General features: G+C 41.4%; 1 protein-coding gene across 1 annotated transcript in view; it reads left to right on the forward strand.

Annotated features, from left to right (window-relative positions):
- Nucleotides 1–10,672, forward strand: part of LOC311244241 (troponin C, slow skeletal and cardiac muscles) — a 37,056-nt gene extending 26,384 nt beyond the window's left edge. Inside the window, exons 4-6 of the mRNA XM_084333647.1 lie at nucleotides 160–274; nucleotides 4,869–5,005; nucleotides 10,299–10,672. Coding sequence (XP_084189773.1) covers nucleotides 160–274; nucleotides 4,869–5,005; nucleotides 10,299–10,330 — 284 coding nt within the window. The 3' untranslated portion in view covers nucleotides 10,331–10,672. The remainder of the gene's footprint in view (nucleotides 1–159; nucleotides 275–4,868; nucleotides 5,006–10,298) is intronic.
- The last annotated feature ends 3,353 nt before the right edge of the window (nucleotides 10,673–14,025 follow it).

The raw sequence follows: 14,025 nt of genomic DNA on the forward strand, positions 1-14,025 counted from the left end.
TTTGGTCAGCAGCCTCCACTGCTTCGATCTCTTCGGATGGCTTGCCGGAAAAGTGAGGAAACTGGATTTTGTCAAGGTTCCTATATGATTTCATGTCGCAGAAGCTGCTGGCTGGGCTGCTGCATGAACATAAGAGCTTGTGTGTGTTTGTGTTTACAGGCAGCGGGACAGTAGACTTTGATGAGTTCCTAGTGATGATGGTGCGCTGCATGAAGGAGGAGAGCAAGGGAAAACCAGAGGAGGAGCTGGCTGAACTGTTCCGCATGTTTGACAAGTAAGATTCACAATATCATATCATATCATATCATATCATATCATATCATATCATATCATATCATATCATATCTTATCCAAGTCCAAGTCCAAGCCTCTTAGTTACTCAGATGTTGATACGCAATCATACTCTCACACTCCAGTCCAGGCTTGGGCTGAATACCCCACAATACACTATCCCTCTGATCATTCCTACCTGAATCACCGTTAGATACCCTAGTGCCTAGTCACTACTCAGACCGTACTGTTATTGCCTCAAACCTAATCTCAACCCCCTACAGCCTTCTGCTGAAACAACAGTTAATAGCTAAGTAAAGTGTAGAAACAATAGATAATGGCTAAGCAAAGTGCAGTAACAATAGATAATGTCTGAGTAAAGTGTAGAAACAATAATGGCTAAACAAAGTGCAAAAAACAATAGATAATGGCTGAGTAAAGTGTAGAAACAATAGATAATGTCTGAGTAAAGTGTATAAACAATAGATACTGGCTAAACAAAGTGTAGAAACAATAGATAGTGGCTAAACAAAGTGCAGCAGCAATAGATAATAGCTGAGTAAAGTGTAGAAACAATAGATAATGTTTGAGTAAAGTGTATAAACAATAGATAATGTCTGAGTAAAGTGTAGAAACAATAGATAATGTCTGAGTAAAGTGTAGAAACAATAGATAATGGTTAAACAAAGTATAGAAACAATAGATAATGGCTGAGTAAAGTGTAGAAACAATAATGGCTAAGTAAAGTGCAGAAGCTGAATAAAGTGTAAACAATAGATAATGGCTGAGTAAAGTGTAGGAACAATAGATAATGGCTAAACAAAGTGAACAATAGATGGCTGAGTATAGCAACAATAGATAATGGCTAAACAAAGTGCAGAAACAATAGATAATGTCTGAGTAAAGTATAGAAACAATAGATAATGTCTGAGTAAAGTGTAGAAACAATAGATGAGTAAAGCATAGAAACAATATATAATGCCTGCGTAAAGTGTAGAAACAATAGATAATGGCTAAACAAAGTGCAGAAACAATAGATTATGTCTGAGTAAAGTGTAAAAACAATAGATAATGGCTAAACAAAGTGCAGAAGCAATAGATAATGGCTGAGTAAAGTGTAGAAACAATAGATCATGTCTGAGTAAAGTGTAGAAACAATAGATAATGGCTAAACAAAGTGCAGAAGCAATAGATAATGGCTGAGTAAAGTGTAGAAACAATAGATCATGTCTGAGTAAAGTGTAGAAACAATAGATAATGGCTAAACAAAGTGCAGAAACAATAGATAATGGCTGAGTAAAGTGTAGGAACAATAGATAATGTCTGAGTAAAGTGTAGAAACAATAGATAATGGCTAAACAAAGTACAGAAACAATAGATAATGGCTGAGTAAAGTGTAGGAACAATAGATAATGGCTGAGTAAAGTGTAGGAACAATAGATAATGGCTAAGTAAATTGCAGAAACAACAGATCAATGGCTACTGGAACAAAGGATGCCTTAAAGGGGCACTTCATTGCTGATTTATTTTGCACATAATCTCACACACATCCAAAAACTCTAAACAGCTTTACACACATTCATTTAGTTTGACAGTTATTGAAAGTAAATTAGTTTGAATATGGCCACCAGTGATATGTCATCTGGGACATTGGAACTCTGATGTGTGTGAGATGATGTGCAAAATAAATCAGCACTGTTTCGGTGCCCTTGTAAAGGAACACGCCAACTTTTGGGGAAATTTGCTTATTTGCCATCTACCCTGGAGTAGATACCAGTAGATACCATTTCTACTAGGTAGAAAAGCACATACATACCCTTTTCTTCTGTGTGCATGCATTAGGCTTAGGGAACAGCCGCACCATTAGCCTAGCTTAGCGTCATTCACTGGAAGTAGGTGTGCCAGTGTAGCCTAGTTCCCAACAGTCATGAAATACACTCCAAATACTCCAAAACTTTCCTGTAAACATGTTGTGACCTGTGTATTTACCATGTGGAGAAACAAAAATAAAGATTTGACATTTTCGTTTTCTAAGCATGATATATACTCTGAACTCTTTTTTGCCGAACCACTGCTGCCTGGGCGCAGTGATTTCATCACCTCAAAAGCCCTGTTGCTTTTTGAAAAAGAAGCTACAGTAATTTCCCAAAAAGTTGGCATGTTCCTTTAAGTCCCTTAGTTCTTCCCGCAGGCAATAATTCAAACACCCTCTGCAGGGAGTGATCAGAACAATCCAAAATGTCATTGGCTTGAGAACCTGTTGATGGTAGATGTCAGTAAACTGAGCCTGACTTACTCCAATAATTTTACTTGCCACGCTGACAATGCTGTTATGTCTATTTTTGTTTTGACACATTGACGTTGCCATACCATGCTATACAGAAGGTTAGGACAAACTCAATAACAAATCTATGAAAAGTGTCATCATGGTTGCATATACATTAAAGGAGTTATTTTTTCTCCAAAATATACATCGTATTATTAGATATCTTAGCGTTAACTGAGTATTGGCTGAATAAGTCTGATAGTGACTCTTCTATAGCTTTGAACCAGTATAAAGTGTATTAGATATAATTGGAAGGAGAGGTGGGGTGGCTATTTATGTGAAATCGTGTTTTTCTGTGACTGTCATGAATGCTATCATTGTCCCAAAATGTGTTGAAGGTTGATTTGGGGCTTAATAGTTCACTCAATGTAATTGGGGTCTATAGATAGCTCCATTGACAAGACAGCAGATTTATTTATAGATTTTGGTCAGTATTCTGATGTTGAAATGACGAGTGACTCATTGGTTAAGTAACACTTCTAGTTACCTCAATGAAGTGGTAACCTAAATGTAACTCTTCAGCTGATTACTGAACCCACTAGGCCAGGGGTCGGCAACCTGCGGCTCCGGAGCCGCATGCAGCTCTTTAGCCAATCAGCTGCGGCTCCCTGGCCAAAATAGTTTTTGTTTAACTTTCTTTTTTTTTAATTTTTTTTTAAATGTTTTATTTTGGAGATCGATGTCACACTGTGACACTGAAATGAAAAAATATCGTCAACAAAAATATTTCATCAACTAAAATATACAGTACGTCACACCCCGCGCCTCTCCCTGCCGTCTGCAAGTGGCTAATCTTGAGTTTCCGACCCCCCAGTAAGCTAACCATGGATAAATCCAAAAAAAGGAAAGTCTGAGGAAAATAGAGGGTTTAATTCAGCGTGGACAGATTAATTTGCTATCACGACTAACGATGCAGGCTTACCTGTATGCCTGATATGTGGTGCGAAATTTGCGAACAACGAAAAATTTACTTTTTATTTTATAGATTTTCCACAAATAAGGGAAGGACTCACATAGAGCTGCATAGTTCAGGGTTTTATTTCAAAGTAGGTCTACAGATGCCAGTGTTTCTTCTCTTTTTCTGTGTTTTATTTCAAAGTATAGGTCTACACATGGTAGTCTTTTTTCAAAGTGGACTAATTTTTATTTTATAAATGTTCCACAAATAAGGGAAGGACTCAAATATACCTGAATAGTTAAGGGTTTTATTTCAAAGCCGGTCTACAGACACCAGTGTTTTGTCTCCTCTTCTGTGTTTTATTTAAAAATAGGTCTACACAGCCAGTATTTTTTCTCCTCTTCATAAGAGTTTGAAGTTTTCCTTTGTTATAACAGGTAAAAACAGCAATAAAAAGTAAAAAAAAATCTTTTTGTTGCTTTATAATTCCATTAATGCAACAAACTGTGTGCTATAAGTATAAAGTATAATAAATCGCAAATTACTTTGGGTATGCAATTGTCAGGCGTTTTATGCTAAATGTGGGGTATGCTTGGGGATATATAAAACGTTATACACTGTGTTATCTTCATTTTAAGGGTAAATAGGTTGTGCGGCTCCCTGAGCATTTTATTTTGTGGGAGGGGGGAAAAGTGGCTCTTTTGATAGTAAAGGTTGCTGACCCCTACACTAGGCCAAATCTAAAAAATAATCCTAGGTATGCCCAAATTATTTTGCATTTGTGTTTTTGTCCTATTTTAAGTTTTAAAATATAAAAATAAAATATTTGTATCCCCCTCTTCTACAGCTGTTATTTACAACATTGCTGAAATAATATTTTGTCATGGAACTGAGTGCAATAAAAGCAATCCACATTCTTTACTTAAGAAATTGTCTTTTTACCCCAAATAATAACCTACAAAAGATTCGACAAGGGATTCAAAAGTTTCATAAACAGATTTGAAGCTTTAAAAACTCCCAGGGTTTGGGTAAAAAAACATAGATCGATACACTGTCACTTTTTATTTATTCATTATTTTGATTGACAATCCCATTGCTGCAAACAAAATTATTGGAGTGAGGTGAACAGAGGTGAAACTTTATCTTATTAGATAAAACAGATGTTGTATATATATTTTTATTGCAGATGTTGACAGTTTTCCATTGGGGACATAATTTGCAGAAAAAAGGTAATAAATCGCAATATATCGCAATATTGCAATATATCGCGATTTCGCGATATTACAATATGGTGACTCTAGCATTGTGATAATATGGTATGGTGGGACCTCTGGTGATTCCCGCCTCTACTGACTCCTTAATGTTGTGCTAAAGGAATGGCGACGGCTATATCGACTTGGATGAGATGAAGGCCATGCTGGAATCCACCGGAGAGGCCATCACTGAGGATGACATCGAGGAGCTGATGAAGGATGGAGACAAAAACATGGATGGAAAAATCGACTACGACGGTGCGAGAGACACCCCAGGAATCAGCATCACTTTAAAGGAACACACCAATATTAACTCATTCTGCGCCATCGCTTAATGCGCCAGAGGGCGCTAGTACGCCATCGCTTTAATCAATGGGGGGACTGTGAGATTTGCGAGTGCTTAAAATATATCTTATATTATAGCTATGGGTCTAACACACACGTCGATTGTCAGTGAGTTGCTTCCAGTCAACATGTATGAAACGGATTGTTTTTTCATCCGTACATTTCCGTTTTATACCGTCTTGAATATGAATATAGTTTTGGCGATTCTTAGGCTACGTTTAGACGGAGAGAGTCTGAACAGAAACCGCAAAAGTCGTCTTACGGTTTCACTTTTAATTTTGCGTCTAGACGAGCGTTTTGGGATGGAATTCTCCATGCAGACGAGGCTGTAACAACTCGAGACAACGGAGCCCCGCTGTCACACGATTGGCGCATATGTCACATGACGTGCTGTGAAGACCCGCCCTACTCTGCCTCTGATTCGCAGACTGTGGGTGGGGAATGTGATTGGACCAAAGCAGAGTCACTCACAGACAGTGGGTCCAGTCACGCCACGGGACAGATTTTTGTGTATTTAAAAGTACTGCCAATGTAGCCTTCAGGTGATCGCCATGGATAGAATCAGACATGCTTTATTTACGCTTCTAGGCTACTGGCGCATGCCTGTGATGTAAGCAGTACACGCGACGAGAGCCTTGACAACCCTTTCGTCATCGTTTTATGCAGTTTGACAGTTTAGATGAGAGCGCAAAGGTTTATTGTTTCTAGGAATTCCACCCTGGAAGGTGGTCTCACTTTTTTACGGTTTCACCCCGTAAAAACGCAGTTTCCGTATAAACGAAAGGCACATCCGAAAAAATATTTTTGCGGATTCACCTGCTAGCGTTTCCGTCTAAACGGGGCCTTAGTAATCCCAGGAAAAGACGCGATAATAGCCCTTTAGTGGAATACACTAAACACGTTGTCATTTTTCGCCTGATTATCTAATCTTCCTGAAATCAACGCTAGATTATCATTATTATCCTTCCTCATGCAAGAATTAAATGGCCCTCGTAGTGCGGGGCTCCCCCAGTCCCCTCCTGCACCCAACGGCACACAGCCACACACAGCGTCGATCGCGGTAGAAAGAAATATCAGATCAACGCAATATTTTATATATAGTGTTCTTACCTTGTCTCTGATGTAATGCAAAAGAAATAATCCGATTATCTGATCGCCATTCCAAATACTGCTCGTGGAGGTCCATCCCACATTACCGAGCGTTACACATAACCGGGCGGGTGGGGTTAGTGTACCATGTCATCGTTGTAAAGGCCTGCCTCGTCTGAGTATTTAAACCCCGCCCGCATGGCTCAGATCAGCCCTGAAAAGAAACGACACCATTTCTAATAGAGTGCAATACCTGCTGGAAGGCGTAGGCGGCGGTATTTGCCCTTTTGCGAGCTCAGACCCGCATTTGCAATGATAACATCAGGCTGGATGGATGGAAATTAATGGATATAGCTAATAAAAGAAATAACGATTAAAACCCGAGTTTTCTCATGATTGGCGCTGAACGGTTGGCGAGTTAACCCGACTTTTCTCGTGGCTGGCGTTGAATGAGTTAAGGGAAATCATCTTCTCCAGAGTCAGACCTGAGAAAGACTTTCGTCTTGTTTCCATCAGGGTCCCCCATTTTCAATTCATCATATGACACACACGACATACAGATAAGACAATACTGCTACATTTATACATTTATGACATACCAGATTTTCAAATACAGTACTGTTTGTGATACTAAAGAAATCCAGAAAAAGAGTGTATTTGCCATAGAAACTGTGCATTGGAGGAGGTTGGGTAGGTGGGGTGGGGCTGTACATTAGAGGTGGAGGGGGGGGTTGGGTAGGGGGGGGGGGACACTGTACCTTGGAATACTGACATACATTTGACATAGAAACTGTACATTGGAGGAGGTTGGGTAGGTGGGGTGGGGTTGGGTGGGGCTGTACATTGGAGGTGGGGGGGGGGGGGTTGGGTAGGGGGGGGGCACTGTACATTGGAATACTGACAAAGCCATGCTTGGTCTTTATTGTACAACTGGGTTAGGACATTTGTAGGGGCCAGTTTCGAATTGCAGTCTCCCGTAGGTGTTCTTTGAGAGTGTTTTTGAAGGTGGGTAGTGATTCACATTCCTTTACAGCTTTAGGTAGGGCGTTCCACATTGATGTGGCATAATTGCGAAACGTGTTTAGTCCCTTGTTTGAGCCGAATCTGGGTTTTACATGATTTGTGGAGCTCCCTCTGGTGTTGTGATCGTGGTATTCACTGACCTTTGGGAAGTATTTTGACATTTACATGGGTACCTTGGTCGTGTAGTGTATCTTGTAGACCAGGCCCATTGCAAGTTGCTGTTTGATTGATTGATTGAAAACTTTATTAACAGATTGCAGAATGGGTACAATACAGTACAGCTCAATACACACAATTGTTAAGGGGATGCAGACCAGAGAAAGACTTTCGTATTGTTTACATCAGGGTCCCCCATTTTCAATTCATCAGGACATATATGACATACATGACATACAGATAGTCAGTACTGCTACATCTATACATTTATGACATACCAGATTTGCAAATAAAGTACTGTTTGTGATACAGAAGGAGTCAGGAAAAGGGAGTATATACATTTGACGTAGAAACTGTACATTGGAGGAGGTTGGGTGGGGGGGGTTGGGTACACTGGGATATTGACAACCATACTGGGTAATCTACATTGGAGGTGGTTGGGGGGGGGGGGGCACACTGTATAAACAAGCAAAACTGTACATTGAGGGGGGGGGGGGGGAGACACTGTACAAACAAACAAAATTGTACATTGGACTATTGACAAAACCATACTAGGTAAATGACTGTACATTGGAGGGGGTTGGGTTAGGATATTTACAGGGGCCAGTGTTGAATTGCAGTCTCCCGTAGGTGTCCCTTGAGAGAGGTTTTGAAAGTGGGTAGTGATCCACATTCCTTTACAGCTTTGGGTAGGGCGTTCCACATTGATGTGGCATAATTGCGAAACGTGTTTAGTCCCTTATTTGAGCCGAATCTGGGTTTAACATGATTTGTGGAGCTCCCTCTGGTGTTGTGATCGTGGTATTCACTGACCTTTGGGAAGTATTTTGACATGTACATGGGTACCTTGGTCGTGTAGTGTATCTTGTAGACCAGGCCCATTGCAAGTTGCTGTACTCTGTCGTCTACTCTAAGCCATCCTAGGTTGTCAAAGTGGGCAGGGGTGAGGTGGGTTCTAGGAGTAAGGTCAAGCAGTAGTCTGACCAGTTTGTTTTGAGATGTTTGTAATTTTGTTTTTAGCGCCTTTGAGGTGCTTTGGTACCATGAGGTGCAAGCATAGTCGTAGTACCCCTGAATGAGTGCTCCTGCCAGAGTCTTCAGTGTATTCTTGTTTACCAGAGAGGAGATCCGGTACAAGAATCGAGTTCGTTGGTTGACTTTTTTTATTACATTGGATGCCATTTTGTCACAGGAGAGATTAGCCTCTAGGATGGAACCCAGGTAGGTAATTTCATCTTTCCTTGTGACAATATTGTCACCCACTGTAACTGAGAAGCCGTCGGTCTTGCTGAGTTTGTTATTTGAACCGAAGAGAATGGACTCTGTTTTGCCCATGTGTAATGATAGTTTGTTATCAGCGAGCCATATGCAGATTCTGCCTAGTTCCGAGCTGAGGGTTTTTTCAACCTGTAACTTGTTCTTGTCAGAGACCAGCAGGGCTGAGTCGTCCGCAAACAGGAACAAGTTGCTGTACTCTGTCGTCTACTCTAAGCCATCCTAGGTTGGCAAAGTGTGCAGGGGTGAGGTGGGTTCTAGGAGTCAGGTCAAGCAGTAGTCTGACTAGTTTGTTTTGAGATGTTTGTAATTTGGTTTTTAGTGCCTTTGAGGTGCTTTGGTACCATGAGGTGCAAGCATAGTCGTAGTACCCTTGAATGAGTGCTCCTGCCAGAGTCTTCAGGGTATTCTTGTTTACCAGAGAGGAGATCCGGTACAAGAATCGAGTTCGTTGGTTGACTTTTTTTATTACATTGGATGCCATTTTGTCACAGGAAAGATTAGCCTCTAGGATGGAACCCAGGTAGGTAATTTCATCTTAGTATTGAAGCCTATAAGTTGCTGTTTGACAGCATTACAGATTCTACCTTTGAGCAGACAGAACTGTGTGCATATAAGATACAACACATACTGACTATACTAATCTATAGCCTGGTCTATAGCCAGGGTTTTTCGTTTAGCCTACAGGAATCAGTACACCTAACGTGATATGGTTCACAAATACGGGCCAATAAGCATAACACAGCACTACAGTAGTCAAATATCTTGAGCAAACCACATTACTTATGTTGATGAAGTTCAAGCTTTGGGACATGGGTCAATCCAAATCACTACTAGGTGAAAGAAAGAAAGTACTCTGCTGCTGTCTTTAAAGCTGCAGTAGGCAACAACTTCAGAGAAATTAGCAAGCGTGAGTTTACCTGCCCCTCAGAAATAGAGCTCTGCATCACTTTTCAAGCCTATGCATCACATGCAACAAAGGTTTTCCATAGACTTCCAGAGGAAGCAGTAGCTTTAACCTGAATTCTTCCCCCAAAATGATAACAAATATTTCCCAGCCTCTAGTTTTGCACATTGTGCATACTTTTTGACAAGGAATGTGGTGGGAATACCACTTGGCCATCTGATTGGCCAAAAACAACAGCTCCCTGCATCAATAACCAATGAGATGTTTTTGAGTGGTTTTCCCGGGTTTTCTTAATTTTTTCTGTTTCTGCTAGGCATGTAAACTCACTCTTGCTCATTTCTCCGAAGTTGCCTACTGCAGCTATGAATTACTATGAGTTAACTATGAATGACAACAATACTCAATCTTTAGATAATAAAGTTAGAAAATATTGTTCCTCTGCAAACTTCAAACTGAGTTATGTGGTTCTTCTCCCTTACGAAGAATTATCATGTTAGTATGATAGTAATTTCATGGTGGTAATATCATGGTATTTACATCATATTTTGGTCATTACCATCATCATAGTGACCAAAAACATTATGGAAATACCATAACACTTCTTTGGGAAATACCATGATACTTCTTTGCAACGGCTGACTCCTGCAACAGCTATGACACCACACACACATGATTGTGTAGCCTAAAGCCAGTTTCCATGCAGAGGGGAAACATTCAGTACCCTAATGGCTGACTCCCTCCATTCTCTCCCTACAGAGTTCTTGGAGTTCATGAAGGGCGTTGAATAAAGGATTCCCTGTGATGCCTGGACGCTTCATCTGCAGCATCGTCACACCTCCTCATAGCAAAGAACGCCACCTGACGTCATTCCCTCAAAAAGAACACACAGAAAATCACCCCCTTCACCCTAGCCCCCTACCTCGGTTGGATGTATGTCCGCACACACCATAGAACTACTGTATATCAAACCGGCACACACCCATCCTCAACCTTCAAGCCACCCTTCATTGTTGTGTCTATTCTATTCTCAAGCGACCTCCCGGATGTTGCTCCCAGGTTTTCACCCCCCAGTGAAATATAAGGCTAACGTTACACTGACCTGCCAATTTCTTAATCCCTTGGTAAATAATAGAGACATTAAAGTGCCATGCATTTTAAACACAACACTGTATATTTTCAATAAAGAGAGATTTTCAGTATTACATTTTCTTTTCTGTGTGATTTCCGAGAAATAACAAATGTGTCGTTGCAATAGGATGGCGCACTGTGACCCGACCACCGGTCATATGACCTGTTTAATGACAACACATAATCTGTAGTTATTGGACTGAAAATGATGAGCATACAGATACTCTACATACTGTATGCCCCAGAGAGAGAGAGAGAGAGAGAGAGAGAGAGAGAGAGAGAGAGAGAGAGAGAGAGAGAGAGAGAGAGAGAGAGAGAGAGAGAGAGAGAAAAGTATCATGTGTTTACATAATCTTTTGGTAACTACCATGATATTACCATCGGTTTAAATTAAATTATACCATGGTATTATTTAGTACAAAAGTGACAGTACCATGGTAAATATTTTTTTTTACTGAACCTTATGTAATGTTCGATAATTACTATATTGAAATGGGAAGGCCTACAAAACGGGCAGCGATAGCTTCTGCAACAGGATGTGCAAGTCACTAGTGGTGGAAGTGAACGCCCTCTCTGCATTGTTATGTGGTCCTGGAAAAAGAGAATATAATTACTTTCAAATTGTCACGGTCAGGTGTCCCAACATACAAATAATAATAATAATACATTTAATTTAAGAAACGCTGTTCATACAGTATCTCAAAGTGCATTACAATAGTTGGGGAGGGGGCAAAACTGTGATTTTATGTCTGCACTTTATGTGCTCATTTTATGCATGTCTTTTTTCAGTTGTGAAGCACTTTGAGCTGCAGTCTCTGTATGAAAGGTGCTATACAAATAAAGTTTATTATTATTAATGAAAAACGGGGGGATGGTCATTTAGATGGAGGGGGTGATGATCTGATTATCAATCTTGAGGTCATGTGTTTTAATTTTAACAACTTAGAAATGACCTATTGACTTAAAGGGGAACTATCTTACTATTTCTTTCACTATTTGGGCAATTTTTCACAATTCCTGTGAGTCTATGGAACACATCTGTACGTTTTCTTTCAAAGAAATTAATTGTTTTGTATTTCTAATCAAGTACTCTAGAGCAGCATTTTCTGCACTTCCAGATTCCAAGCTGTTTTTAGCTGGGCTCCGCCCATACTCGCAATACACTTTGAGTGACAGTCACCCACAGTCTGCACTGGCAGATAACTTTGGGGGGAGAGAGAGATAGAGAGATAGAAGGACTAATTACGTTTGCCGTGGGGGGGGGGGGGGGGGGGGGCATAATCCCACGGGACAATGCATTGGTAACTTGTTTCAAATGACAATATATACCCGTGAATATTATTGCACAGATCGGAATACGCGTGGGAGCTTGCGCTATGATATTTTGCAACAGGTTGACGTGACGCGAGTGCTGATATGAGAGAGCGAGAAAACAAGCGAGCGAGAGGGAGAGATAGAGAGGGAGAGAGAGAGAGAGGGAGAGACAGATAGAGATAGGGAGAGAGATAGAGGGAGAGAGAGAGAGGAGAGATCGCTCCGAGAGCACGCGTGTGTTCCCGCATTTCTGTCCGCTTTATCGTTTTATGACAGAAATCTGATAGAGTGTATGCGCCAATAATAACGAGTTGAGTTCTAACAAAGAACGTATTACATGCTGGGTAGGCTGATAGAGTGTATGAGCGTTCACGCGAGGGGGCAACAGGGGATACCTTTCCGAGGGGGAGTCGGATTATAGCAGGTAGTCCGAATTCGGCCTGTTTGACTATAGTATTTTTATGATTTACCAGAAGTGCTGAGTCCAATGTAGTCTGGTGAAAACGCACGTTATCATCCATAAGTGTGATTGTTTTGTCCTCTTCTAATAGTGTCCACAAGTCACGATCGCCATAGCTCACAAACTTGGCCCATTGCTGGCGGATCACGACATCATCAGGAAATTAATGAAAGGACATATTTGCTGCTTGGCAGTCAGGAACAGCACAACATAAAGTTTTACTCATAACGTTTTTAAATGTTAACCCAATGCTAACTCACTGTTAACACATTAATTGCCAATAACGAGTATACTTGCGTTGAGTGCCAACAACAAGTAAACTCGTTGTTATAATCGTTATTTCTTTTATTCGCTATTGACATTCATAATTCATCCAGGAAGCCTCTGGGAGCCAGCTGGACCCTGTCTGATATTGCAACGCCTCAATACCGCCGCCTGGTGGATTTCGGGCGAGTTACAATCCACTCTAAACCGGAAGTGGCGCTCGGTGCATCAGGGAAAAAGCTCCACCAGAGATATGTTGTTACGTGTGTAGCAGGGTGGATTATCCCTGCTTTGTGGGAACGGTTGCTGGCAGTCACAAGGTAGCTGGACACAGTAGAGCTCCGTCTGACTGCACCCTCGTCTTTGGGCCTGGAGCGTCAAACTGGGGCCCGGTAGTGGGAGTGAATGGGGCCCGGGATTTACCAACCTGGTCTGGTACTCTGGGCCCTCATTCATCAACGTGGCGTAGAATATGTTCTATTTCCACACGTAAGCACAGAATTTAGAATCAGTGCACGCACAGAAATATTGGGATTCATCAACCGTGCGTACACAGGTCCTATGCTCCTCCGTGTTGATAAATACCACTTTGTTCTACCGTCAATGCTCGTGCATGATTATCCATATATGGTCATGAAAGTGATGAAACACCCCCCATGGGATGTGAAATAATGGACCCGAGCGGAACTCTGAGAAACTTCACGGAGATTGTTCACTGCTGTTGTTATGGTTTGTAACCGACCCCAATCGCACAACACAAGACAGGTATGATGGTTTGCCAAGAAACAGATATTTATTGAGAGACAGGGAAAAAGGGCACTGTCCCTTTAAGGGAGAACACAAATACAGGAATATAACAAGAGGGGAAAAACTAGGTGCCTTTATGTGAGGTTTTGTCCGCTGCTCACCAACTTTCTCTGTTTTCTTTAAGCCTACTGTTAGAAATTCCCTTCTCACTCACTCTCTCTAGCCCCCACCCTCTCGTTCTTTACTCTCGTTTACTCTCAGTGGCCACACCTGGACTATTATCAATTACCTCTCGCACCTGTGGTGGCAGGCTAATTAGTTCCCCAGTGGGCTTTAAATACCAGGGCGCTTCCCCTCGTTTTGGCGTGGGGTCGTGTTGTATTCATGCTGAGTCATATTCTCTAACATCTAGACTCTTTCGGGAGATCCTCTGGTCTACCAATGCTGTATATGGATTTCTCCAGCCTTGAGATGTTTTGCTCCAGCCTTCGTCTGCTGTCGCCGTAGCCTGTGGAGGAGACTGTTCTGCGCTCCCTGTAACTTCCACGGGAGGCACCCCAGCGCTCCACT

The sequence above is a fragment of the Notolepis coatsorum genome (genome assembly GCF_963971535.1).
Source record: "Notolepis coatsorum genome assembly, chromosome: 17".
Lineage (NCBI taxonomy): Eukaryota > Metazoa > Chordata > Actinopteri > Aulopiformes > Paralepididae > Notolepis > Notolepis coatsorum.